Genomic DNA, 24,251 nt, shown 5'->3' with positions numbered 1-24,251 from the left:
GAAGGAGAAGGGCAGCGCGGGAGACATACCGATGGCGGGCCCGCCCTGCTTCTTTTCTTCTAGGATGGCCGCCAGGTCCCTGGGAACCTGCTTCTGCACGTGGCTGCCAGGCGGCTGCTCCAGCTCCGGGCTTTTCACCTTTAACAGCTGATTTGCCTTCTTGATCTTCTGACTGTACTGCCTGGCCATCAGGAAAACCCTGCTCCTGGTCTTGTCTGCGGTGTCCATGCCGGGGTCAGGGTTCTTCAGGTCTGCAGGGGACGGGCTGCTGCTGGCCACGTCGTAGGGACTCTCCACGGGCGGCAGGTCACTGACCAGCGACAGCCGGTGGAGACTCAGGCAGGAGCCGTCTTTGGAGGCCGGGGTTAGGTCAAGTGTGCAGGAGACCGGCCCCGGCCTGTCTCTGGGCGGCACGAGGGGGGCCCGGCCTGCGGGCAGGGAACGTGGGGAGCGCGCGCCCAGCTCTGGGGCGCTGCCCGCCAGCGGCCGCTCCTGCACGTCGTCTTTGCTAACGGGAAACGCCGCCAGGAGCCGGTCTCTGGCTTTGACTTCGTTTTTCTTGATGTAATTTTCCAGGTCATTCCAGATCTCATCTACTTCTTCAGACAGTTTATCGGAGATGGACCGATCCGCTATGGACAAGTTGCAGCCGAAGGAGTTATAGAACAAACTCAGATAATCGTTACCGGAGGGTCCCGGGGGGTAGGGCGCCTCGTCCTCGCTGAACTGGAGGCTGTCCTGGGAAACAGAGGCCCTCAGACTGTCACAGCACCCCAGGTCGGCCTCCAGGCCCAGGAAGGTGCTCCTCTTGGGACGTTTTAGGCTGCTGCACTTGAAGTCCTGGGAGGGCGCCTCTGGGAGCCCGATGGTGTCGTAGACGTTCTCCTCCACGACCTGGAGTTCGCGTGAGCTTTGGTTCCACGCCTCCCGGCCTGGGGAGGCACCATCTCTCTGGGGGTGCAGAGGGCTCTTCTCTGGGCTTGCCGGCCTCTTTGAGAAGGCCAGCTCCGGGGTGCTCTTGGGGCGAGCAGAGTCCCTGGCTGATTTGGGGGGAGGGGCTTCAGCTTCTTCCCGTTTAGCCACCATCAGTTTCAAGTCCTCATAACTTATGTTATCATAGACATGGTCTATGTCATCAATGGTCAGCTCTACAGAGGACCCGAAGGGAGTCATCCCGTCCAGCCCCTCTGTTTTAGGGTCATTCTGCAGTTCCCTTCGGGAGCTGTACTGAGGGCTGTCACTGTCCCTATTCCTCATGTCAGGGGGACACGTGTTGCTCTCGCCAGCACTGCTGGCCCGCCGCACAACCCTGTGGCCAGAGCTGGGGGTCTCCGAGGACTCGACCTGTCCCATGTGCCAACTGCAAGGTCGACTGGAAGTGCTGTCCTCACACAGTCGGGCAGAGTTCAGATCTGAAGGGGAGAAGGATGGCAGGAACATCTGATAATCATCTTCGTCCTCCTCATTCTCCTGCGGAGACCGCCGACTGGGGAACAAGGCTTGCCGGATCTGGTGGTCCGTCCAGATGCTTCTGACGGCCCCGCCCCCGCGAAGCACGTTGATAATGGCAGAACTGCTCGGCTGACTGTTCCTCTGGGCAGGAGATGGCCCTGCTGAAGTCAGCTGGGGAGACCCTTCCTCTCTGGAAACCTGAGGAGGATAGAGACATATCGATTGAATTGTAGCACCACAGGACACATGACTTAGGATGTTCTCCTGTATTTACACATTGCCTCTCCCCCTAGACTGTGATATTCTTAAAGAAAATGATCAGTAAACATTGTTGATTTTTTTTTTTTTTTTTTTTTTTTTTTTGCGGTACGCGGGCCTCTCACTGTTGGGGCCTCTCCCACTGCGGAGCACAGGCTCCAGACGCACAGGCTCAGCGGCCATGGCTCACGGGCCCAGACGCTCCGCGGCATGTGGGATCTTCCCAGACCGGGGCACGAACCCGCATCCCCTGCATCGGCAGGCGGATCACCACTGCGCCACCAGGGAGGCCCAAACATTGTTGATTTTAACTGTGTTGGAAAGCACATCAGATTTTTTGCAAAAGGAGCAGAAAGGACAGGAACTGATATTTGCTTAGAAATAGGCTAGGCCATTTGAAGACAGTCTCCAAACTTAACGTTCACAATCACTCTTTGGATTAGATATGATTGTACCAGTTTCACAGTAAGGAAATCTAGGCTCTTAGGATTCAGTAACATGTTTTCCCCCAGCAGTGGAAAGGCTAGCATGTAAACCCAGGTTTGACTCCAAATACCTTTCCCCACTGCAGGGAATTCGCTAAATACAGAAAACTCTTAGATATTTCTAATAATTCCGATGTGTTCTCGGTAAATAACATTATATAAATGAACATATATAGGTGTCAAGGGCCATGGTATCTGATTTCTATTTGGGGTTTGATTCTTAGCGGTCTTACTGTGGTTTCCGGTCTACGAGAAACACCCCTGTCGGTGATCTGACTGCAGACCCCCAAGGGTTTTCCTTTAAATCTGCAGACCTGCATGAACCTGACCAGCAGTGCCTTGGTTTATAGATTCTAGGCAAAAGAGCCTTTGTTGCAGGAATTTAATTTAATCCACTACTGAGCTAATGAAATTTCTACTTTCTTTCAAAATACATTTAATTAAGCAATATTTAGATGCCAATTAGGGAGTAAATTATGAGTGACGTTAATGATTTTTAATCAGAGAAAACAATGGGTCTGTTATAACTTGGAACCTTTCCTGATGGAGCTCAACTGTGCAGACAGGGAGTGGACTGCCCTCTGATGCCCTCTGTGGGTACTGGGATTAGCTTCAAAGATTTGAAAGGGTTAAGACAGGTTCAAACTAATTAGTACCAGGGGTATATTTTCTGGTCAAAACACTATAGTAACCTATTGGAAATGTCAAATTAGCAAGAATTTTTCATCACTGATCAATGAAATTGGGATACATATTACCTTGGAATATCCACCTATTAATATGTCTGTCTGTCTGCTTACCTGCCTGTCTATCAGGGAGGGCAAAGATACAATTTTATCCTGAATGTTGTTTTTCTATTAAAAATTTAAAGCTAAAAACATCTAATTAGTCATTGAATCTTTTGTTCATTTTTTTCAGATAGTAAAAATGTGGGGCTTCCCTGGTGGTGCAGTGGTTGAGAGTCCGCCTGCCGATGCAGGGGACGCGGGTCGTGCCCCGGTCCGGGAAGATCCCACATACCGCGGAGCGGCTGGGCCCGTGAGCCATGGCCTGTGCGTCCGGAGCCTGTGCTCCGCAACGGGAGAGGCCACAACAGTGAGAGGCCCGCATACCGCAAAAAAAAAAAAAAAAAAAAATGTGGACTATTTGAAGACTAGGAATAAATGAATACACACACATATAGATATATGTGCACACATACAAATATATATATATTATATTTTGGCTCTTCTGTTTTTTTTCTTTACCCTTTAATATCTCTCCCTTTTCCTCTTACTCAGACTGCACTGGTAAAATGTTTATAAAATATAGGTACGCAGTAACTACATTTTATAAAATAAAACAAGTTAGTATTAGCTAGTTAAATCATGATCAAACACTGTGGAAGTGTAACAAAACAATTCTGTGAACAGCCAGAAGTAATACCTTCTTAAAATCTTTCATTCCAGAAAAATTCCCAGACATTTTAGAAAATTAGAAACCCCGAATTGTTAATATCAAAGTATATTTTTAAGGTAACTACCCTTTTTTTGTTTGTTTGTTCAGCCACGCTGCGTGGCTTGCGGGATCTTATTTCCCCAACCAGGGATCAAACCCGTGTCCCTGGCAGTGGAAGTGCAGAGTCCTAACCATTGGACTGCCAGGGAATTCCCAAAAGGTAACTACACTTGAAGTGAAGTTAGCAGTAATTTGGAAGGTGAAAGTTTATATCAAATAAATCATCAGGAGAACTGAGGAAGCTGTTAGATTTAGAAATAATCAGTATACGGATTGGACACAGCACAGAAGTACGTAGTGTAGATCCCTCGTGATGAACAGTTTTCCACATTCTCAGCATTACGGTTACTTAATAATAATATAATAAGAGCTAATTTATGGGGCACTTGTTTTGTGCCAAATACTGTACTAAGCACATTAAAAAACATATCACATTTAATCTTTATAACAATTCCATAAATTAGGAAACTAAGTCTTGGTAAGGATTAACAACTTGCATACAGTCATACAGCTTATAAACGGCAGAAATGGATTTGAACCCATGTCTTAATCCTCAGCTTATATATGAGCTAAATCTCTCTCCCTCTCTCCTTCCCTTTCTCTCTCGCTATATACACACATGCACACACACACAAACACGGCTTTAGAAGGTATATTCTAGGAGAAACGTTAATCTCTTTATCTCTTTAATCTCTCCCTGCATTTAGTATACATTCATTTTTGTTAGGAGATGGAATTTTACCACTAAGAAAAAAGTACATTGGTGTTTTCTTTCTTTCTTGTCTTCAGATTGTATAAGGTTTAGTTAGTCCCCATATGGAGACTTGACTCGATCACTATCGTAGAAAGTTTCCGAGAAGCTCTTGAGATTGTATCTCTAGGACTAATAGAGCGATTCCCCTAGCTGGTACTAAGCCAGGCTTGCTCCGTGATCATAGCTTGGCTGCCTTACAAGGGCACCGTCCCAGGGTTTGTTTATGAAAACAAAGTACATTAAAAAAATCAAAATCTCATGCCATATTTCAGGACAATGAACCAATTCATGTTAATAAATTTCAAAAGCTTCCAAACAGAAATATGTACTACCTGAAAAAAATCCACATGCCGTAATTTTAAGCAAATAGCTTAGAGATAAGACCATGTTGATTTTTAGACATTTAGGCGTCTAACCTGAAAGATACATTATTTATTAACAGGGTCACTTTGGCCCTGTGCCAAGGAGTGGAGCACGTAGAATCGCGGGGGAGATGTTCACAGCCACGTTGCTACAGTTACAGAGCACGAAGTAAGAAGCTGCGCTCAGTCCCCTAAGCACTGTTAAGTAAGCCAGTTGATCAGTAGGCATACTGGATGTGGTTTGCCCAGGTCAGGATACAATAGGCATTGTTCATAGGTAATAAATTTGAATATACATCTTCTAATACAACATACCATTTTTATTCTGCCTCTCCTAACCTTTTATTGGAGGGAGAAAAATCAAAGCTTGATATAGTGAAGTTTCATTATACCACCTATGATCACACCTCTTATACCAGCAGCAGGACCATATTCTTAGACGGGGATCTTTGTGATTGAAGTCTGATGCTTTGAAAAGGGAGCAAATACTCAGGATGCAAGAGCCTCAGTCTTATATGCACAGAGGCACAGGGCAATGTGGGGTGCACCACACTAGCCCTGTGTGGGTGTTACATCTTTTTTTTTTAATTAATTTATTTTATTATTATTATTTTATTTTTGGCTGTGTTGGGGTCTTCGTCGCTGCACACAGGCTTTCTCTAGTTTCAGTGAGCAGGGGCTACTCTTCGTTGTGGTGCCTGGGCTTCTCATTGTGATGGCTTCTCTTGTTGCGGAGCACGGGCTCTAGGCGTGCAGGCTTCAGTAGTTGCAGCACGCAGGCTCAGTAGTTGTGGTTCACGGGCTCTAGAGTGCAGGCTCAGTAGTTGTGGCACATGGGCTTAGTTGCTCCATGGCAGGCGGGATCTTCCCGGACCAGGGCTCGAACCCGTGTCCCCTGCATTGGCAGGCGGATTCTTAACCACTGCGCCACCAGGGAAGCCTAGGTGTTACATCTTAAGGTAATAGCTTCTGAATAGAGAGGTGGGGCAGAAGGATGAAGAAATCATTGCCTTGGTTCTGAGAGATGAAGCTGGGGTGGTGAGGTGGAGGGAGAGTTGATAAGGACGAGCCCTAACTTAAATCTATGTCAACATGTAAAATAATTGTTTACACTTGGAAGATTAGCTGCAGATGAGACATATAAGGAAAGGGTAGGTATAAAGGGCACCTAAAGTAAACATTTCAAAATAAGAAATGTCAATAGTACTTACCTTTTGGATGTCTTGTGCTGTTTCTGAAAAATAAAAGTTTTTTTATCTTTTAAGTTTGAGGATTAAAAATGTCTCTCTCATACATAGGTAAGCACTCACATTTTATAGGGCTTCTAAACTTATTGTTAATAATTGAAGCCCAAGCATCTCTGGGCTCTTGAGACCTCACTTTTAGAAAATGCCTCTCAGTTATCCAAGTATAGATCTTGTACTACATGTAAAACAACCAGACATGTATCTGAGTGATAAGTATCTTCCTTAAATCCCTGAGAGCAATGGACCAATTCATATGAATACGTTTCAAAAGCTTCCCCCCACCCAAATATATATTACCTGAAAAAATAATCCACATGCCCTAAGCCATGAAACTCACTTAAACATCAGATTATGCTTCTGTTAATTTTTAAATATTCTATTGGCTTTCATTGAAGATATAGCATTTATCAACAGGGTCACCTTGGCACTGTGCTAAGGAGGGTGCAAGAGGAATTGTGGGGAGAGATTTACCAGCCACATCCTCCTATATACCCTTACGATTCTCTGATCATGTGTGTCTCATCTTTCAACACTGTTTAATTACAGAAGCATTTAAAGTAAAAAGTGATCAAACCCTCTCCACAAATTCCACCTTGCAGAGGTAGCCACACTTAAAAGTTTGATGTTCATCTTCCCAGGTCCCATGCCCACTGCCCCAATCCCACAACAATGCACAGTTTTTTTGACAGCTGCAGAATATTCCATGTAGTATTCCAGAATTTACTACAACTTTTAAAACTATTTCCCACTAGATGGGCATTTTATGTGGTGTCTTGTTATATAAACTCTGCAAAGAACACAGATACTCATAGATCTGTGCTCACCTGGGTGAGCACTTCTATACAGGAAGTGTACGTTGTGAAATTTCTATGGGTGAAAAATTTGAAATTTTTGGTTCAAGAGCAAATACACATTTTCAATTTAAATGGGCATTAACAAATTTTGCTCCAAAAAGGTTGCAGAAATTTATACACCAACAGTTTCAGAGTGCCTGTTTTTCTTTTCTTTTGGCCAAGCCCACAGCTTTCTCCTCTCCGTTTATCTCACTGAAATGTATGATTTTTCTGATCACTAATACAGGTGACCATTTGTAAATTTTATTGGCAGTTTGTGTTTCTTCTGTGAAACTGCCCAATTATATTCTCTGCCTTTCAAAAAAGAGTCCACGTCTACTGAGCCCACATGCCACAACCACTGAAGCCCGCGCGCCTAGAGCCCGGGCTCTGCAATGAGAAGCCACTGCAATGAGAAGCACGCGCACCGCAACGAAGAGTAGCCCCCACTCACCGCAACCAGAGAAAAACCTGCGCGCAGCAACGAAAACCCAACGCAGCCAGAAACAATAAATAAATATAATAAATTTATTAAAAAAAGAGTCCTTTGTCCGTTTTTTAAATAGATTTAATTAATTAATTAATTTTTTGGCTGCGTTGGGTCTTTGTTGTTGTGCGCGGGCTTTCTCTAGTTGCAGAGAGCAGGGGCTACTCTTCATTGCGGTGCGCGGGCTTCTCATTGCGATGGCTTCTCTTGTTGCGGAGCACAGGCTCTAGGCATGCGGGCTTCAGTAGCTGTGGCTCGCGGGCTCTAGAGCGCAGGCTCAGTAGTTGTGGTGCACAGGCTTAGTTGCTCCGTGGCATGTGGGATCTTCCCGGACCAGGGCTCGAACCCATGTCCCCTGCATTGGCAGACAGATTCTTAAGCACTGTGCCACCAGGGAAGCCCCTGTCCTTTCTTTTTGATATATGGGATTTCTTAACATCAACATTCACAGATATTCATCTTTTTATGCCCATTATCTATGCTGCAAACGTTTTATGTCATTCAGCCTTACATTTTATAATGGGATTAATCAAATCTGCCAATCTGTAATTCATCTTGTGTTTATTTTTTGTGTGTATGGTTTGACTTAGTGGATATCAACAAGAATGAAAAAAGAAAGTTATTTTAGGACTTACCGCTGGTCTTCAAAACTTTATGCGATCTTGAGGAAGGTTCTGAGCGAAAAGATAAGGCCAGCATCATTTGCAAAACCAAATCAAGTTTTTTTCTTTATAAGTGAATTATTAGCTTATGGGCAAATGAATTGAGCTCTAGAAATTTTCTATCAAATTCACCTAAATCCTGATTGCTTAGAGATACTTAGCAGCAAGACATTCACTCCATCAAAACTGTAGGATAAATAGTAAGCTGTGCGATCTGGGGTCACCTAACAGAAAACCAACCCTACCAACTAGCAGAGCAATGTTCTGAGCTTTAACTACCACCTATAAGCGGATAACGTTCAATTTTATATTCTTCTGCCAGAGCCCTACCGCAAGCTCCAGGTCTCAGATGCCAACTGTCCATCTGACGTGTCCCCAACATGCCCATAGACCCGGCAAACTCAACACGTCCCAGTCGCAGCTCACCAGTCTCCCCCATCTGCTCTTCCATTTGGATTCTTATCTTAGTTGTCACTCACATTACCCTCCCTAGTTAGCGACCAGGACATCATTTTAAGTTTCTCCTGTTTTCATCCATCATGGTCTTGTGGGATCCCAGGAACACTCCACCCCAATCACCACTGTCTTATTCCAAACCTTTACCATCTCTCGCCCAAGCTAGAGGAACAGCTTCCTACCAATTCTCCCTGCCTACTTCATTTTCCACATCGAGCCAGAACTCTCATTTTAAAAGGCAAACATTTCATTGCTTAAAATCCTTCCATAGCTTGCAGGATAAAGTTCAAACCCTCTGCGTGGCCTACTCGGCCTTCCACGATCAGGGCCCAATCTGTACTTCCAGCCACATCTCTTTCCGATTGACCTTGCCCACCTCTACCTCCGGCCCACCTTGCAGCCAGGCCAAACAACTGGCAATAGCTGTCTGATCTAAGGTACGCTGGCTCAAGTCTCAGGGCCTTTGCATGTGCTATTCCCACCCCATCAGGCTCCTCAGCTCCCAGATCCCATCTGGGGTACAGGTCCTCTACTCTGTACGGCCTTCTCTCTCCTTCCTAGAGGGTTCACCTCTCTCCTTTGTCTCCCTGCTCTTTCTTCCTTTCAACCTCTACTACAGCTCCATTGTATGAACTGGTATTTACTCAACCTTTTTTTGACTCTCCCACTAGACTACAAACTCCTTGCAAGCAGGAATCCTGTGTATTATTCGTACATTCCCAGTTCTTAGTACAGTGCAGGAAATTAGGTAGATACTCAATAAATGCCGATTTAAATGGAAAAAAAAATCCGAGGGCTAAGGGAATACCACACGAAGTCTGGTTTAGCAAATGTGTGTTAAAATTTTAGGTCTGAATACTCTTTGGGATGCGTCATTTACAGGATACAATTTTTCACTAGCGATAGTAAAGAGAATTTAAGTACCTGCAGGCCAATGGTAATAACATGCTATACAAAGTGAACTTAGTTGATTGACATGTTTTTTAATATTCACTGGAAAATAGAGAGTTAAGTAGAAAGAGTTTTAGAACCAAAGCTTGAGAGCCCCACCTGGAGGCATTCTCAAAGGTATTCAAACTGGCGGTGTGCTCAGAAACCGGAAAGAATATACCTTTTTGTCAGACTGAAAGGGACTTTCACGACTAACGCCCCATAATTATCTTGATTACCGCATCCTATTTACCAGATTTTCTTCTTAGCCGATATGAAGCAGAACCATCTTTAGAGCCACAAAAGGCTTTTGTCTCTCCCTCAGGACTGTAACAGAAGCCTGGGTAATCTGTAACGTAAGAACCACATGCATCTATAAGAAGGAAGCGTTCCGGAACGTCTCAGCAAATGGGTAGGACTTGTTTTGATACCTATGGATTTATTCTTTTTCGTCAGGCATGGTAGAATCCCTCCTTCCATAACTCGTGTTGAATACGCATCTCAAGACTTTCTGTTTACTGACTGCTGGAGTGTGTTAGCAAGCTAGCCCGCAACCCCTCCTCCAACCCCGCCCAGCACCCACCAGGCACACACAGGCACTCTTTCTCTGTACTCTCTTCTTTTCACTCTCTGGCAGAAAGAGCTATAACCATTGGCTCCACTCTTACTAGAAAGTTAGTTCAAGTGTGTAGGGTGTGATAACTTCCTACACCCACTCAGACTCATCTGCAGCTCTAAGACCCACAGTGGTCAGTCAATTCCATGAACATGAAAATCCCTGCAGCTGAACTTGCTACCAAGGCCCCTGACAGACTGCGGTGATGGGCCACAACAGAGGCCCTGTCAAGGTAAAACCAAATGGAGAATTCCCTCTAGGTAGCAATTTTGTGAGGCATTGGTGCCCGGCGTGGCGGTGGAGGGAGGCGAGCCCTTCCTGCCCCCGTGGAAGCTGTCCTCCCGGGCAGCGACTCTCCATGTTTTTCTAGACGTGGCTCCTTTGAACATGTGATGAATGGTTTAGGTTCTCTTCCCAGACAGGGGGTTTTCATTTTATTTCATCTAAGGGGTACACAGGTTTTGGATTAAGAAACTCTGGTCTAATCCTGAAGTAGTGCAGCGTATTCCAAGATCATCTGCACCTAAAGCCTGAGGGTAAACAATTTTAGGACACGGCCGTAGACCGGCGTTCTTCAAATCGGGGTTACGGCCCTTCAAGGGCATCTGAAGTGCAAGAAAGTTCTGAGGACTATTAAAGACCACATACACTTCTGCAGGGTCAGAGGCCATTTGGTCCAATGGACTGGCCTGCTCTGTTCACAGCCAGCTGAGACCAAAGTCAGGGTAGGGCAAGTAAGGTTGTTTTCCTAGGCTGAGCGGCTCTGGCCCAGGCCTGGCCTGGCAGAGAGGCGCAGAGCACCGTTAGAGGCTTCACACCATTCCGTGCGCTCACAGAATCTTAATGGTGTCCAAGAGCTAGCTCAGAGCCTGGGAATAAATAAACAATGTTGAATGTAGCTGCTCACATGGAACAGCTCACCTCTCTGGATCCCCATCTTCCTCCATCTTTTCTCCTGATTCTCACCTGCCCATCCATGACCTTGCCTTCGCTTCAGAGCGCCCAGATATATTATATACATTATATATATATATATATATATATATATTTATAGAAGAAATAAGGGGTATATTGTGCAGCGGAGGAAATATAGCTAATATTTCATAATAACTGCAACTAGAGTATAATCTTTAAAAACTGTTGTACACGTGTAACTTATATAATACTGTAAATCAACGATACCTCAGTAAAAAGAATCTTTGAGAGATTTCCACTGAATAAAATAAGCGGCTTCAGAGAACACAGGGCAAAGAGCCCCAGCCCAGCTCTCTGGTGGGGATCACCTTGCATCATTTCTCGGGATCTCACGGACACGCAGTGGGGAATCTCAGTGACAGTGGCGGTGTTCATTTTTCTACTTCAGTAATGTTTCTTTATTTTTTCCCCCCCTGGAGAATTAACAACCAGCAGGCAGGGGGGTGGGCTGGGGTAGGGTGGGGTAGGTGAATCAGCGTTTGCTCTTGGGAAAAGATTCCTCAAAAGCAAGTTATTTAGAAAGTTTTAAGTAAAAGTTTCTGTCAGACCTGGCTGTAAGTCTTTAAAGCTATTGCTTCTTTTAAAATTCTATTTAATCTGGGAGATAACAAGGATGTGATAAGTGCTTCGAACAGGTCTTATTTTATAAGACCTCACTTATATTTATTCTCTGACTGCTATGAGAAGTCCAGAGACACAATAACATATGTGGGGCAGTTGTAATTTTAAAATGTGACCTGCATCTGGAAAACCAATACCTATCTAGTTAGCGTGATTACTGCAGATAATCAACATAGATTTTCTGCTAATGGAGTGAGGTGGGAAATGCATTGTGGGACCATCATTTTTGGTGGTGGCAGAGGTGGGGCAAGGGTGACCCTGGAAGCATATCTTACACTGTGAGTTGATGCAGAGACCAGCGGCAAGCCGTCGGGGAGCTCACAGATGAACCGAGAAATTATTGTAGAAACAAGCCAATGGGTTAGAAAGAGGGTATACTGTCTGCTGGCTCTGTTTGTTAAAACAGTGAATAGAGAGCTGCTACTTTCTCACAATGGACATTTGCCATAAACTTGTAGAAACTTGAGAGATACGAGGAGACAATGAGATTTCAAATTGTGTAGAAAACAAAACTTACGAACGGCATCCATTTCAAGTATTGCTTGCTTGGCCTGAAAGAAAGAAGGTGTAGCTATAACTGCAGTGACCTTTTTCTGTTTCTTCTTTAAACTACCAATCCTAATACGGGTCTTATCCCACCTGAGTGAGTGGTTTTGGAAAAGCTTAAAAAAAAACAAAACCAAAACTCATTTCTTTTAGGCATTAACACATAGTTCAAGGGATTCCAACAGATGAGCATCTGTCCTCGTGTGGGTGGTAGCTGCTGCACCACTGGTGCCCCAGAGCTAAGCTTACAGCCCTCACCTGGAGAGAAAGAAGGAGGGGAAGGAGGGAGGAAGGAGGGGGAGGGGAGGGGAAGGAGACACAGGCGGGGAGGTGTAGGAGGAGGAAGGGAAAATAAGAGGGAGAGAGAGAAACTTTCACTGAAGGTTCAAAAACCTGGCTGAGCAGCGTATCAAAATCTAGATTCCTGCTACCCAACCCTAGTCTACTGAATCCAGCCCTGATCTATGGAGCCAAAGGCTCAAGGGACAGGGCCTAGGACCTACACCAGCAGCCCTCCCCGTATCTTTGGGGCATTATAAGTCTTCTGAGCTGAATGCAAACTAGTTGCTGGACAGTTCCCCTGTCCTTCCAAATATTATGCGATTATCATCAGCTGACTCTCCCAGCACCCCTGTACCTACCATCACTTGTGTGTGCCCTAGAATCTCCCAGAGGGGGAGAAAGAGCTGCGGTGTGGGAGAAGGACCCTGGAGGACATGGTTTGTGATCCCGGCTTTAGCACTTAACTAGGCAGGTGCTCTCATATTCCTGCCTGTGTTTCTTCGACCTTAAGATGGTAAGATAGAAGCGACCTTTCAAAGTTGCTACCAGGACCAAATGACAGGCACTCAACCCAAGTTAGTTACCATTTACTCCCGCAGGGGACTGGCCCTGATGACCTTGTCTCTTGCTTTCTCTGCATACAAACTTCTCCCCGACTCAACCCCCGAGCTTCTGAACTTTATTGCTTTGAGGCTTCTTTTTCTGTAATTATTGCCATATGTTATCAATGTATAGGGAACAGTGAAAAGAAAAGTTAATGGCCTTAACATGAACCATCTTGCTGAGGATTCAAAGAAGAAAAAAACTAGGTAGGTTTTCTCGCCTCTTTCATGTCATTTTCATGTTTCAAGGTAGTGTAATGGAACCTACAAACGTTATGCTAAAAATAACTTTAAAAATAATTTTACTAATACTTTGTCACAGTATGTGATGATATCACAGTAAAAATGTCTGGGCTAAGGGGCAACCAAAAAAAAAAACACAAAAAACAAACCACAAAACAATGCAGTCACCTGAGTTTTGAGAAAACAAATGCTTAGATTTTTATGACACTGATATTTCCATCGTACATTCAGAGTTTGAGGTTACTAGTTGAAGTTAATTTCAGACACAAACGTTAGCTCAGTTCCCGTGAAGTGCATTGGCAGAACCACGCGAATATATAAAATGCAACAGTCTCTACCTGAACCTTATTCCCAACTAATCTGGATGAAATTTAGTTTATATGCCACGTATACAGATGGGCCATATGGCTAATTCCCAGCAAGTTTCTTGGTATCCATAAACTTGACTTCGAGAACTCAGTATTTTTTTTTCTGGTCTTGACATTTAATTCAAAAAAAGTCTATTCCCACATTTTTCCACTAGGGGTCAGCCAGAGACTATCACTGAATGAAAGGAATGGAAGGAGGTTACGAGGAACCTAACCTCTGCAGCTGTGTTAACAGTAGAACTGTGGTACATCTTTTTTTTTTGGTACGCGGGCCTCTCACTGCCGTGGCCTCTCCCGTTGCGGAGCACAGGCTCCGGACGTGCAGGCTCAGTGGCCATGGCTCACGGGCCCAGCCGCTCCGCGCGGCATGTGGGATCTTCCCGGACCGGGGCACGAACCCGTGTCCCCTGCATCGGCAGGCGGACTCCCAACCACTGCGCCACCAGGGAAGCCCGGTGGTACATTTTCTGATGTTTGTTCCCATTATGTAATTCTTTTATTTGATAGGAGTAAATATAGTTTGAAAGCTTCAAGAAAATAAGAAACAGTCTTGAGAAGAGAAAACTTCAACTTAGTAATAATCCTGCTTAAATAAAATATAAAATTATCATTAGCTCATGGTGGATAAAGTATATTAAATAAGTGTGCTTTCATTTTCCCTAGGAATAATGTGGTTAAGATCAACTTTGGATCCAGGAAGAACTGGGTTTGAATCTGGGCTCAGTCGTATACTAGTTGCATAAACTTGGGCAGTTTACTTTCCGTCTCTGAGCCTCTGTTTTTATTTCTCTAGAATGGGGAGAATAAGACCTTTCTCGTAAGGTGTTTTTCTAAGGGTGAAATAAGAATATAAAGTACTCAGCACAGTGTATGTGTGCTCAAGAAGCTGTAGCTAAAAAAAAATAGAACGTTTACATCTATTTACACCTAAAAGGGTCAGGAACTTGGACCAAAAAAGCACAATTCTACTGTGACTCTATTAACCATTATAAAACATAAAGGGAAAACTGCTTGGAATACACACCCCTAGTGTGGGAGAAAGAGGAAGGTCTGTAAGCTAGTTTCACTTTGTAATGGCCAATAACTGATTTTCAGAAGCCCTTTGGCAGTTTTGATTTTCCCAGGGACAGGTAAACAACAGGTGGGGCATATCAAAGACACACTGCCATTGCTCAGAAGGGCATTGCCAGTGACAAGGCCAGCAAGCAAGTGACTAACCATGAAGCAAATGCAGTTGCCTCTCTGCATGAGCTACCTGACACCTCGCAACACCCTGATGAGATGAGACTCATGCTTAAGTCAAAGCACACACCTGTGCACATTCATTTCCTGGGCACCGAATCACTGCTGATAGCCCCTGAGAACAAGTTTCAAATACTTTTCAAAAACTATGCAAAGAGCAACCAGACTTTCCTTTCTCAGAAATCTCAGATCTCCTTATTTTCCACCCAGTTCTACTCTCATGAGCATCATCGCATTTACTGCTCCACTTCATTCCTCCTCGCCTGGGCACGGACCATTTCCCCGCACGCGTGGATATCCATTCTCCACCCTCACCTTAGTTCCTCGCCACTTTACTTCTGATCACCCATCCCTCCACTCCAGAACAGTAACACACAATCATAGCCGCCCCCAGAGCCTCATCATCACGCAGAAGTGCCCTCCCTTTCCGCAGGACTCCAGAAGTCCCCTCTTCAATTACAGATCTCGGTACTTTCCATCTCTCCACCTTAACTCTTGCTGAACCAGTTCTCTGACTTATCCTTCAACCTGTGCCTATCTTCCCGGTTGGTTTCACCCTCCACTCAGCCTGGAAATCATGCTCAGTCACTGCAGGTGGGATGCTGGGTGGCACTGTCTTCCCATGCCCACTTAATCTTCACCCTCACTGCTCTGCCTGTCCTCAGCCTTGGGGAACCCACCTGCGCCCCATGGCTCAACACTAATGTTGAAGTTGCTAGATCAACACACACATTCATGGTGGCCAGCTTCAGTGGGCCTAGGATCCTTTCACAGATTACTGTAGTCATCCCTACTGACTCGCTAGCCTGTGTTCTTTCTTTCTTTCCTTTTAGTTTTTTTTTTTTAAGTTATTCATTTTTGGCTGCATTGGGTCTTCATTGCTGCACATGGGCTTTCTCTAGATGCGGCGAGCGGGTGCTACTCTTTGTTGTGGTGTGCAGGCTTCTCATTGCAGTGGCTTCTCTTTATGTGGAGTATGGGCTCTAGGCACATAGGCTTCAGTTGCTGTGGCTCGTGGGCTCAGTAGTTGTGGTTCGCAGGCTCTAGAGAGCAGGCCCAGTAGTTGTGGCGCACGGGCTTAGTTGCTCTGCAGCATGTGGGATCTTCCTGGACCAGGGATCGAACCCGTGTCCCCTGCAATGGCAGGTGGATTCTTTGCCACTGCGCCACCAGGGAAGTCCCTAGCCTGTGTTCTTTAGCACGTGTTCTGAATTCCTCCACTTTCCCTCGGACATCCAGCCCCATCTTTGCTTCACTCACCCAGTAGATGCCGTTACCACCAACTTCAGTGAAGGTAAACCCTTTCAGTTCCCTCAAGTCCACCTCAAAGTTTATCCTTTCTCATTTTTCTTCTCCCCCGGCTCAGGGAAGATATTTCTGACCCTTTCCAAGACTAACCCCTACACCTACTGGTAAAGGGAATATAAATAGTGTAATTAGCGTAGAAGAGGCGAATAGATTGATTACCTTTGTATGGAGCCGCACCAAGTTTCTGGTTCCTAAGACCAATGGGATTACTTCTATCCTTTAAGTGTTTTCAAAAGCCATATTGCAAACATATGGAGGCGTGCATTAGCCGTTCTTGCATACTTTTTCAGTAAATAAGAAGTTTTGAGCTTCCAGCATCAAGTTCACGATCTAATGTTTTTATTAGACTGTATTTACAGTACATGCCCCCATCCCCGAAATTCGGGGGTTAAGGATGATCCTATTCCGCCATCTCCCTGGGGTCACATTCCAAGGGGTGTTCCACCTCTTATCTTTACTGTCTCCTGTTCTCTTTCCCTGTCCCCTTAGCCTACATGTCCACCCTATTCTTCATGAGGGCAAAGCATCTTGCTTTGATCTTACCTCCCCTCAAACTACCACCGTTTGTCTCTTCTGAACTTTGTTTAAAAAAGAAGGCTACACCCAGTCTGTTCCTTACTTCTCCCTTGCTTGTCCACCCACCGCCCTCTCGCCCTTATCTCTCAGTTGCCAAATCTAATATGTACTTTTCTGTCCGAATCTGTCTTCATCTCTGCAGGCTTTGAGATGGTTACTCCACTCGTTCTCGGAGACATTCCTTCCTTTGTTACCACACTTTTCTCCTTCGGTTTTCTTACTGCCTCATTCCGCTGCTCTGCCTTTGGTTCTTCTGCAAATCCCCCAACCCTTGCTGGTCACTTAGATGTTGGGATTCCCAGGGGTCCGTCTTTCCTTTACACGTTTGTGTGGGTCCTCCTATCAAATCTTGGGGCTTCGGTGACTGTGTGGAGAGATTTGCATCTCTCCCTGCAGCTGAGCCGCCCCTGCACACGTGTCCCTGCTGCTCCCTCTGAGGCCCATCCAATCGGTCCCTCCCCTGGGCAACCCGTCTTGGAACTCACAACACCATCCTCTTGGCCCAACTCCTGACTCATCCTTGACTTTTATTTCTCCCTCTCCTCATGCACTTGGTGGGCAAAATCCTGTTCCCTCTGGTTCCATGATGGGCTCTGCCTCTCCCCCCATCTCTTATGCTCCCTGGCAGTGCCCCTCGTCTCTCTTCTAGGCCACTGTGGAAGCCCGCTAATTCTTCTCCTGCCGCCACTCACACTCCGCCAGCTGAACCGTCACACTGTCCCAAAGTTACACTGTCAGAACACAGGGCGGCCCATGCCACGCCCCCCCACAAAGCCTTCAGTCGTTTCCCACCACGAAAATCCAGGCTCCTCAGTGTATGTGTTCAAAGCCCTTCAAAGGCCGGCTGACTGCTTTCCACGTTTCTAGTCTTACGTCCTACTCCATCTCCTGAGGACTCGACCTTTCCGTCCGGGCACATTCTGTGTGCTGTGAACACAGGGCCCCTGTTCACACCTCCTTGTTTTTTGTTTATGCTGTTCTCTCAGCTTGGTTTCCCTTTTTCTTTTCCCCCACTTAATAAAAAAATTCCTCATCCTTTAAGACTGAGCAAACAGGCATTTTCCTTCCTCTCCTCACTTGACTGTAAACTTGAACACTATTCTTCCACAATACTTGGCTTATACCTCTATTAATTCATCACATCATTTATACGACCAGCTCCCTGGTCTGCAAATTCCTTCACGGCTGAGTCTGGGTCTTGCTTCCCACAGAGCCTAAGCCAGCTTTATCCGCCCCAGGTGCTTAGCACACCTTTGAATAATTCTCATAACTGCCTTTATGTTCTACTAGTTCTCTAGAAATTCCCTTACAGTCTTTTCCTTATTTTTCTTCTTTCAAGCCACAAAAGGAACAACAACAAACCAAAAACTCTCCACCGAGTCTCCCTACATGTGAATCGTTTCAGTACCAATGGCTGGTTCGGTTGATCCTTACGTAGTCTCTCAACTGTCTTACTTTGGAAGATGCACATTTGCTGCCGTCAGGCTGTCTTTCTGGGACTCGAATTCCTCTCAGTGTTACTGTTTGCGGCCCTCACAGTCTTACCTTAGCTGGAATCTTCGCCGCGTGATTCTCCAGGATCAGCCTCTTGAGGTGCAGAACCCACAGGCGTTTGTCTTGCTGCGACTTTGCCTACCGGGAGGAGATGTGGACAGTCACGCCACCCCGCTAGTCGCAAGACACAGACACTGCTAAGAGCCTCGGACTGGATGGGACACACGTGAGGTGGCCAGAAAGTCCTGCAAAGGCCTCCAGTCGTGACGCACGAGGGCGGGGAGGCGAGGGGGTGCTGGTACCTGAACGGTGTGCTGCAGCTTGGGGTTCTGGTAGTGGAAGACGCTGAAGCTGAGGGGCTCCTTTGGGATCACTTCCACCAGCATGAGGTTGCCGCACTGGAGGGGCGGGCAGAGAGGGGGAGGCAGGCTCGCAAGAGGATGGAAGCAGCGCCCCAGTCCTCGCCCGGGACCTCTATTCGGACCTACCAGGATGTGAGCTTTGTACGTAAACGTGTCGTCTCTCTTCTTGGTGATGAGAAGCAGCTTGTCAAAGAGGAAGAGCGTCCGCTCATTCTTGGCCCGCTGGAGGCGGAAGGTCCCCTCGAGAACTAGCTCCCCGTAGCTGGTCAGGTCTGGCCCCTTCCAGTTGGTGAGCAAACTCTGTATCTCCTGAAACAGTGAACGTTCCCTGTGATTAAACAGGAGGTGGGAAGGCAAGACAGCGAGGACACAGGGGCCCATTTGTTGAGCCTCAAGAATGGTGTCTAAATACCTGCGACAGGGGCTAAGGGCCCTGCGTGGTGTCTGATGTGTCTGCATTTATGGCTGGTGTCACTTCAGGGTTAACAGAAATGAATCAAGTTGTTAACTGACGAGTTGCCAATTACTTCTTTCCATCCCTCCATAATCCCTCTACTAAGGCAGTGGAACTGTCTTTCACAAGCCAGGTAAGGAGGCTGCTGGTGTGTGGCCTTCTCAGCTGTCCTTCTCATGATGTGCTCACCCACATTCTCTGGACGAACACCCCCAGAGCTACTGACCTGAAAAACCTCTTTCCAGAAATCGAACTCACACCACAAATAAGTAACGCAAAATGAAAGCCTGAGGAAAATCACACAAGATACATCTCAGAAATTTCCTGATATTAATCCCCATTCATCTGGGAAAAGGAAATGAATGTTTCTTCGCCACTGTGTTTTTAACGGAACTTCATAAATATCGATAGCATGACTTTGAAGTTTCTTTAGGATTTACTGTACATCCCTATCAACGTTTCTAAAGGAAGCTGATGTTGTTATTTTGGAAAAATGAAAACATTCACAAACAGCACTTAATTAAGCAGCCCATAAAACCACCTAAAACGTCATTGGTTGAAGATAGAAATGGAGGTAAGTCTGAGCCAGAGCCTGATGTAGTGGTGTCTTCAGACTGCTAGACAGAATCTTAAGCTATGAAAAACCAGTCATTTAGCCATTTCTGAATATCTAACACACATTATGTCTGACGTTATGCCACAAAACACTTGAATGATGAAGCATAAAACCTTTCCTACTGCTACACAAAGCAGATACGGCCTGGAAGATTAGAATGTCAACTTCCTTTGGACTTCCCTGGTGGCGCAGCGGCTAAGAATCTGCTTGCCAGTGCAGGGGACACAGGTTCGAGCCCTGGTCCGGGAAGATCCCACATGCTGCAGGGCAACTAAGCCCGCACGCCACAACTACTGAGCCTGCGCTCCAGAGCCCGCGAGCCACAACTACTGAGCCCATGTGCCACGACTACTGAAGCCCGCGTGCCTAGAGAGCGTGCTCCGCAACAAGAGAAGCCACCACAATGAGAAGCCCGCACACTGCAACGAAGAGTAGCCCCTGCTCGCCGCAACTAAAGCCCGTGTGCAGCAATGAAGACCCAAGGTGGCCAAAAATAAATGAATAAAAAAAATAAAAAGAATGTCATCTTCCTTTGATTTTTGATAGTCAATTGCGTCATACCACACTCTGGCTGCCTATAGATGAAACCTAGAGGTTTTTTTTTTTTGGCTGCATTGGGTCTTCACTGCTGTGCACAGACTTTCTCTAGTTGCGGCGAGCGGGGGTTACTCTTCATTGCGGTGCGCGGGCTTCTCATCGTGGTGGCTTCTCTTGTTACGGAACATGGGCTCTAGGTGCACGGGCTTCAGTACTTGTGGCATGCGGGCTTAGTTGCTCCACGGCGTGTGGGATCTTCCCAGACCAGGGCTCGAACCCGTGTCCCCCTGCATAGGCAGGTGGATTCCTAACCACTGTACCACCACGGAAGTCCTGAAACCTTGCGTTTTGTTCAGAGGTATGGCCTGAAAAGCGTAGCTCTTTTCACTCCTGAGTCAGATGTAGGTGCTCTGCATAGCACGGAGTCACCCTGAGCTTTGCTTTTATTCCAGGGGCAACAAGGAGCTTAGGACTAGCCTCTGGGCCCACGTGACCTTTTGTTTTTAAATAATGCATCTTTTGAGATGCCCAGGACATGATTGCTGACTTAGCATCTATCCAAAGTTCCCAGGAATTTAGGGCTCAAAATGTTGACAATGGAAGGGATCTTAGTAAACTTGTCTTATTTTAAAAGTGAGGAATCTAAAATGCAGTGGTGAGTCTCCTCCCCAGTGAAACTGTCAAGGACCTGGCTCCAGACTCAGCTCTCCTTCCTCTGAGTCCCCGTCCCATCACCACTTGTTCGCCACCTCATGATTTTGCATGAACTAGTGAGAGAGGAACAGAGGCTTAAAATCCCTTTAAACAGTTTGGAGGGCTTCCCTGGTGGCGCAGTTGTTAAGAACCCGCCTGCGAATGCAGGGGACATGGGTTTGAGCCCTGGTCCAGGAGGATCCCACGTGCTGCAGAGCAACTAAGCCCGTGTGCCTCAACTACTGAGCCTGCGCTCTAGAGCCCGTGAGCCACAACTACCGAAGCCCGCGTGCCTAGAGCGCGTGCTCCGCAACAAGAGAAGCCACCACAATGAGAAGCCTGCGCACCGCAACGAAGAGTAGCCCCTGCTCGCTGCAACTAGAGAAAGCCCGCGCACAGCAACAAAGACCAACACAGCCCAAAATAAATAAATTTATTAAAAAAAAAAAAAAAAGCAGTTTGGAGAGAGTTGCTTTCAGCAAGAATTGCTTATTGGTAATTAATATAAAATAAGGCCTTGGGAGACTCAAATTTTTAATTTGGGTCACGGAAGGGGCTATGAGCAAACAATTAGTTTGAACGTTACAATGTACCTTTCTCTTTAATAGCCAGTAAATAATGATCAGTATTATCGATGTCCTGATCTTTTCTCAAGGAGATCTATGATGAAGGCCGTGAATGACGTGCAACACTGAACAGCCTTAATATCTGATTTGGGAAATGATAAGTCATAGGGCCGCAGCCCCACCAGGTACTGCCACCCTGAGGCCTCACCTGTAACCGGACGGCGTGTTCATGCTTCCGCTTCATGTCGTTGATGTGCCAGGCCACTCGCTGCATCGTGTCTATAGCATCAAGCACCACATCGTAGCCTTCTGTGTCCTTGTCAAGGTGATTTTCTATTTCCTTTAAAAAAAACCCAAAACACCCAACCCTAGTTATTTTCAAAATTTTTTTCTTATATACTCAATGAAACAAAAGGCACTTCTGTGATTAGTTTCTCATTTTATTTTTGCTTATTTACACACTATCATCTTTCCTTAAGATTCTGAGATAACTACCAGAAATACCTACAACAAAATGGTAAGATACGAATAAGAATGGAGCTAGGAAAAATAGAAGTCGATGAGAATTGCATAAGGAGGAATTTGACAAGGAGGATGAAACAAAACAAGTATACAGGCCATTAAGTCTCACAGAGATATTAGAGTGATTATAATAGATAAGAGAGTTGATATTATAGTTGGAGATTTCTGAACTTCCTGTTGGCCAGTGTAGTCCAGTTCTCAGTAATATGGTTCTCACTCTTACTACATAGGAAACATTTTTTTTTTTCCTCCCAGAGGAAGCAAAACTAACACACAGGACTTAATATGTAATGGCCTCAAAACAAAGCAAAACAAAAACCAATGAATATTATATTAAAAAAATACCTTTACAGCAAGACATTTTCATGTTGTCAAGGCTTTAAAGCCTTTAAAGCCTTTCACTAGTTCATGAAATTCACTAAAGATAATCCTTCAGAGTGCTGAGAGGTATCTCATGGTTCAAGTATTCACTCTCTGATGGTCAGAAGGATGTAACACCGGCACTTATCTGAGCCCTGGAGTTCCACAATCCCAGGGAGGTGAGAAAGGGACACGATTATAATCTAATTCTTCTAAGTACATAAGACACATGTCCCTAGACTCCTAGGAGTCTAAGGATAGGGACTATTGCATAGTTCCTTTATCCTTTATGTTCTCAACAGTGCCCACCAGAGAGCTGGGTGGTAAATAAATGCTTATTTAATTGAAGCTGTATCGTCTTCAAAGAGCAACAATAAGTTTTAAGTATCTAAATTCCAATGTAAGTATCTAAAAGAGTAAGAAGATATTAGAGTCAATTAGACTGTTCCTATGACACTTATCATGCAGAGATGTTAAGCTCAAGGGTGGAGGTTGAATCTAATGGTATAAATTATGAAGATTAGTTCCCTTGTTTTTTAGTCACACTTTGTTTACTTTTACTGAATCCTCAAATTTTCCATCCAGCTAGAAACTGGAAAGGAATTTACATTTTATTTCTGCACTCAGACTCAGCTGTTAGAAAGGTCCTATGAAACTGTATCACTAAACTAACAACTCCCAGGTAAGTTTAAGATCAAGAGAAAACTTAAAAAAATAATCACTTCTTCTTTTAGTCTGAGAGGCAATCCTGTTCATCAATAGACAGACTCAGAAGTACAGAGTGTATTTCTGTGGGGATTTTCACAGGTGGCTACACAACTTTGAAGTGATGTGCATGATATAGAAGGAACACTCTAAACCAATTATAAAAGCAAAAATACTCCAGGCAATTAGTTTTAAATTAATCTAACCACTGTTCTTCCCTTTTATCTTCACTATCAGCTGTTATGAGCTGGAAGTTTGTGCCCTCCACAAATTCATATGTTGAAATCCTAACCTCTAATGTGCTGGTATTAGGAGGTAGGGACATTGGAGCTGGTTAGGCCATGAGGGTGGAGCCCTCGTGAATGGTGTTAGTGCCCTCATAAAAGAGAGCCCAGAGCACAGTCTTGCCTCTTTCCACCATGTGAGGAAATGAGGAGAAGAAGGCAGTGTGCAACCCAGAACTCAAGCATGCTGGCCCCCGATCTTGGACTTCAGCCTCCAGGACTGTGAGAAATAAATGTTTGTTGTCTAAGCCACCCAGTCTATGGTATTTTGTTATAGCAGCGTGAACTAAGACACCAGCTTTTAATTTAGAGGGTAAGGGCTGTTCTTCCTAGCAGTTAACTTTTTGTAAGAATCTTGACTTGTTATATCTGACATGCTTATATAACGGAGGTCCGAGACTCTTCTTTTGATTGACTTACTCTCTAGAAAGCCATAAACAGAGATTACTGGGACATACTAGTTTTAAATGCCATATTAGCAGAGTCCAGGAAAGATCTATCCTGGGAAAGCTATTCTTTTTTAAAGAATTATTTGGACACTGATTTAGTAAATTAATCCCACTAAATTTAGAGGTCATTAAAACCAATCGAACAGTTAAAGTAATATCCCTGATGTGGCTTCACAGGATGCAAGATTCTCCCAAGATGAGCCAGGCAGGCAAAAAGACAAAGCTGAGAAATCTCTGGTAAAGTTGGACCATAAAGAGTTCTTAAACTTTTAAATGTGTATGAACTGAGCAATCTTGGAATGCCTATCCAAGTTAGAAACCTGGAATCATTTAAAAAGTGATACAAGTAAATTGCAGGCATGTTGATAAACATAGGAGCTCTGGATTTAAATCTTTTTTAAAAAAGA

General features: G+C 45.2%; 1 protein-coding gene across 4 annotated transcripts in view; it reads right to left on the bottom strand.

Moving 5' to 3' along the window:
* Positions 1-24,251, bottom strand: part of PLEKHG1 (pleckstrin homology and RhoGEF domain containing G1) — a 222,130-nt gene that overhangs the window by 8,785 nt on the left and 189,094 nt on the right. For all 4 annotated transcript variants that reach the window (XM_079939440.1, XM_079939441.1, XM_079939438.1 and 1 more), the window contains 9 exons: positions 21,733-21,864; positions 18,785-18,967; positions 18,599-18,694; positions 18,348-18,434; positions 12,153-12,186; positions 9,677-9,772; positions 8,011-8,049; positions 6,020-6,042; positions 30-1,650 (listed from right to left, as the gene is read on the bottom strand). In XM_079939440.1, the coding sequence (XP_079795566.1) occupies positions 30-1,650; positions 6,020-6,042; positions 8,011-8,049; positions 9,677-9,772; positions 12,153-12,186; positions 18,348-18,434; positions 18,599-18,694; positions 18,785-18,967; positions 21,733-21,864 (2,311 nt within the window). The remainder of the gene's footprint in view (positions 1-29; positions 1,651-6,019; positions 6,043-8,010; positions 8,050-9,676; positions 9,773-12,152; positions 12,187-18,347; positions 18,435-18,598; positions 18,695-18,784; positions 18,968-21,732; positions 21,865-24,251) is intronic.

Source organism: Stenella coeruleoalba (genome assembly GCF_951394435.1).
Source record: "Stenella coeruleoalba genome assembly, chromosome: 12".
Taxonomy (NCBI): domain Eukaryota; kingdom Metazoa; phylum Chordata; class Mammalia; order Artiodactyla; family Delphinidae; genus Stenella; species Stenella coeruleoalba.
Note: the sequence above shows the minus strand (reverse complement) of the source record. Positions and strands in the feature narration are given on the sequence as shown.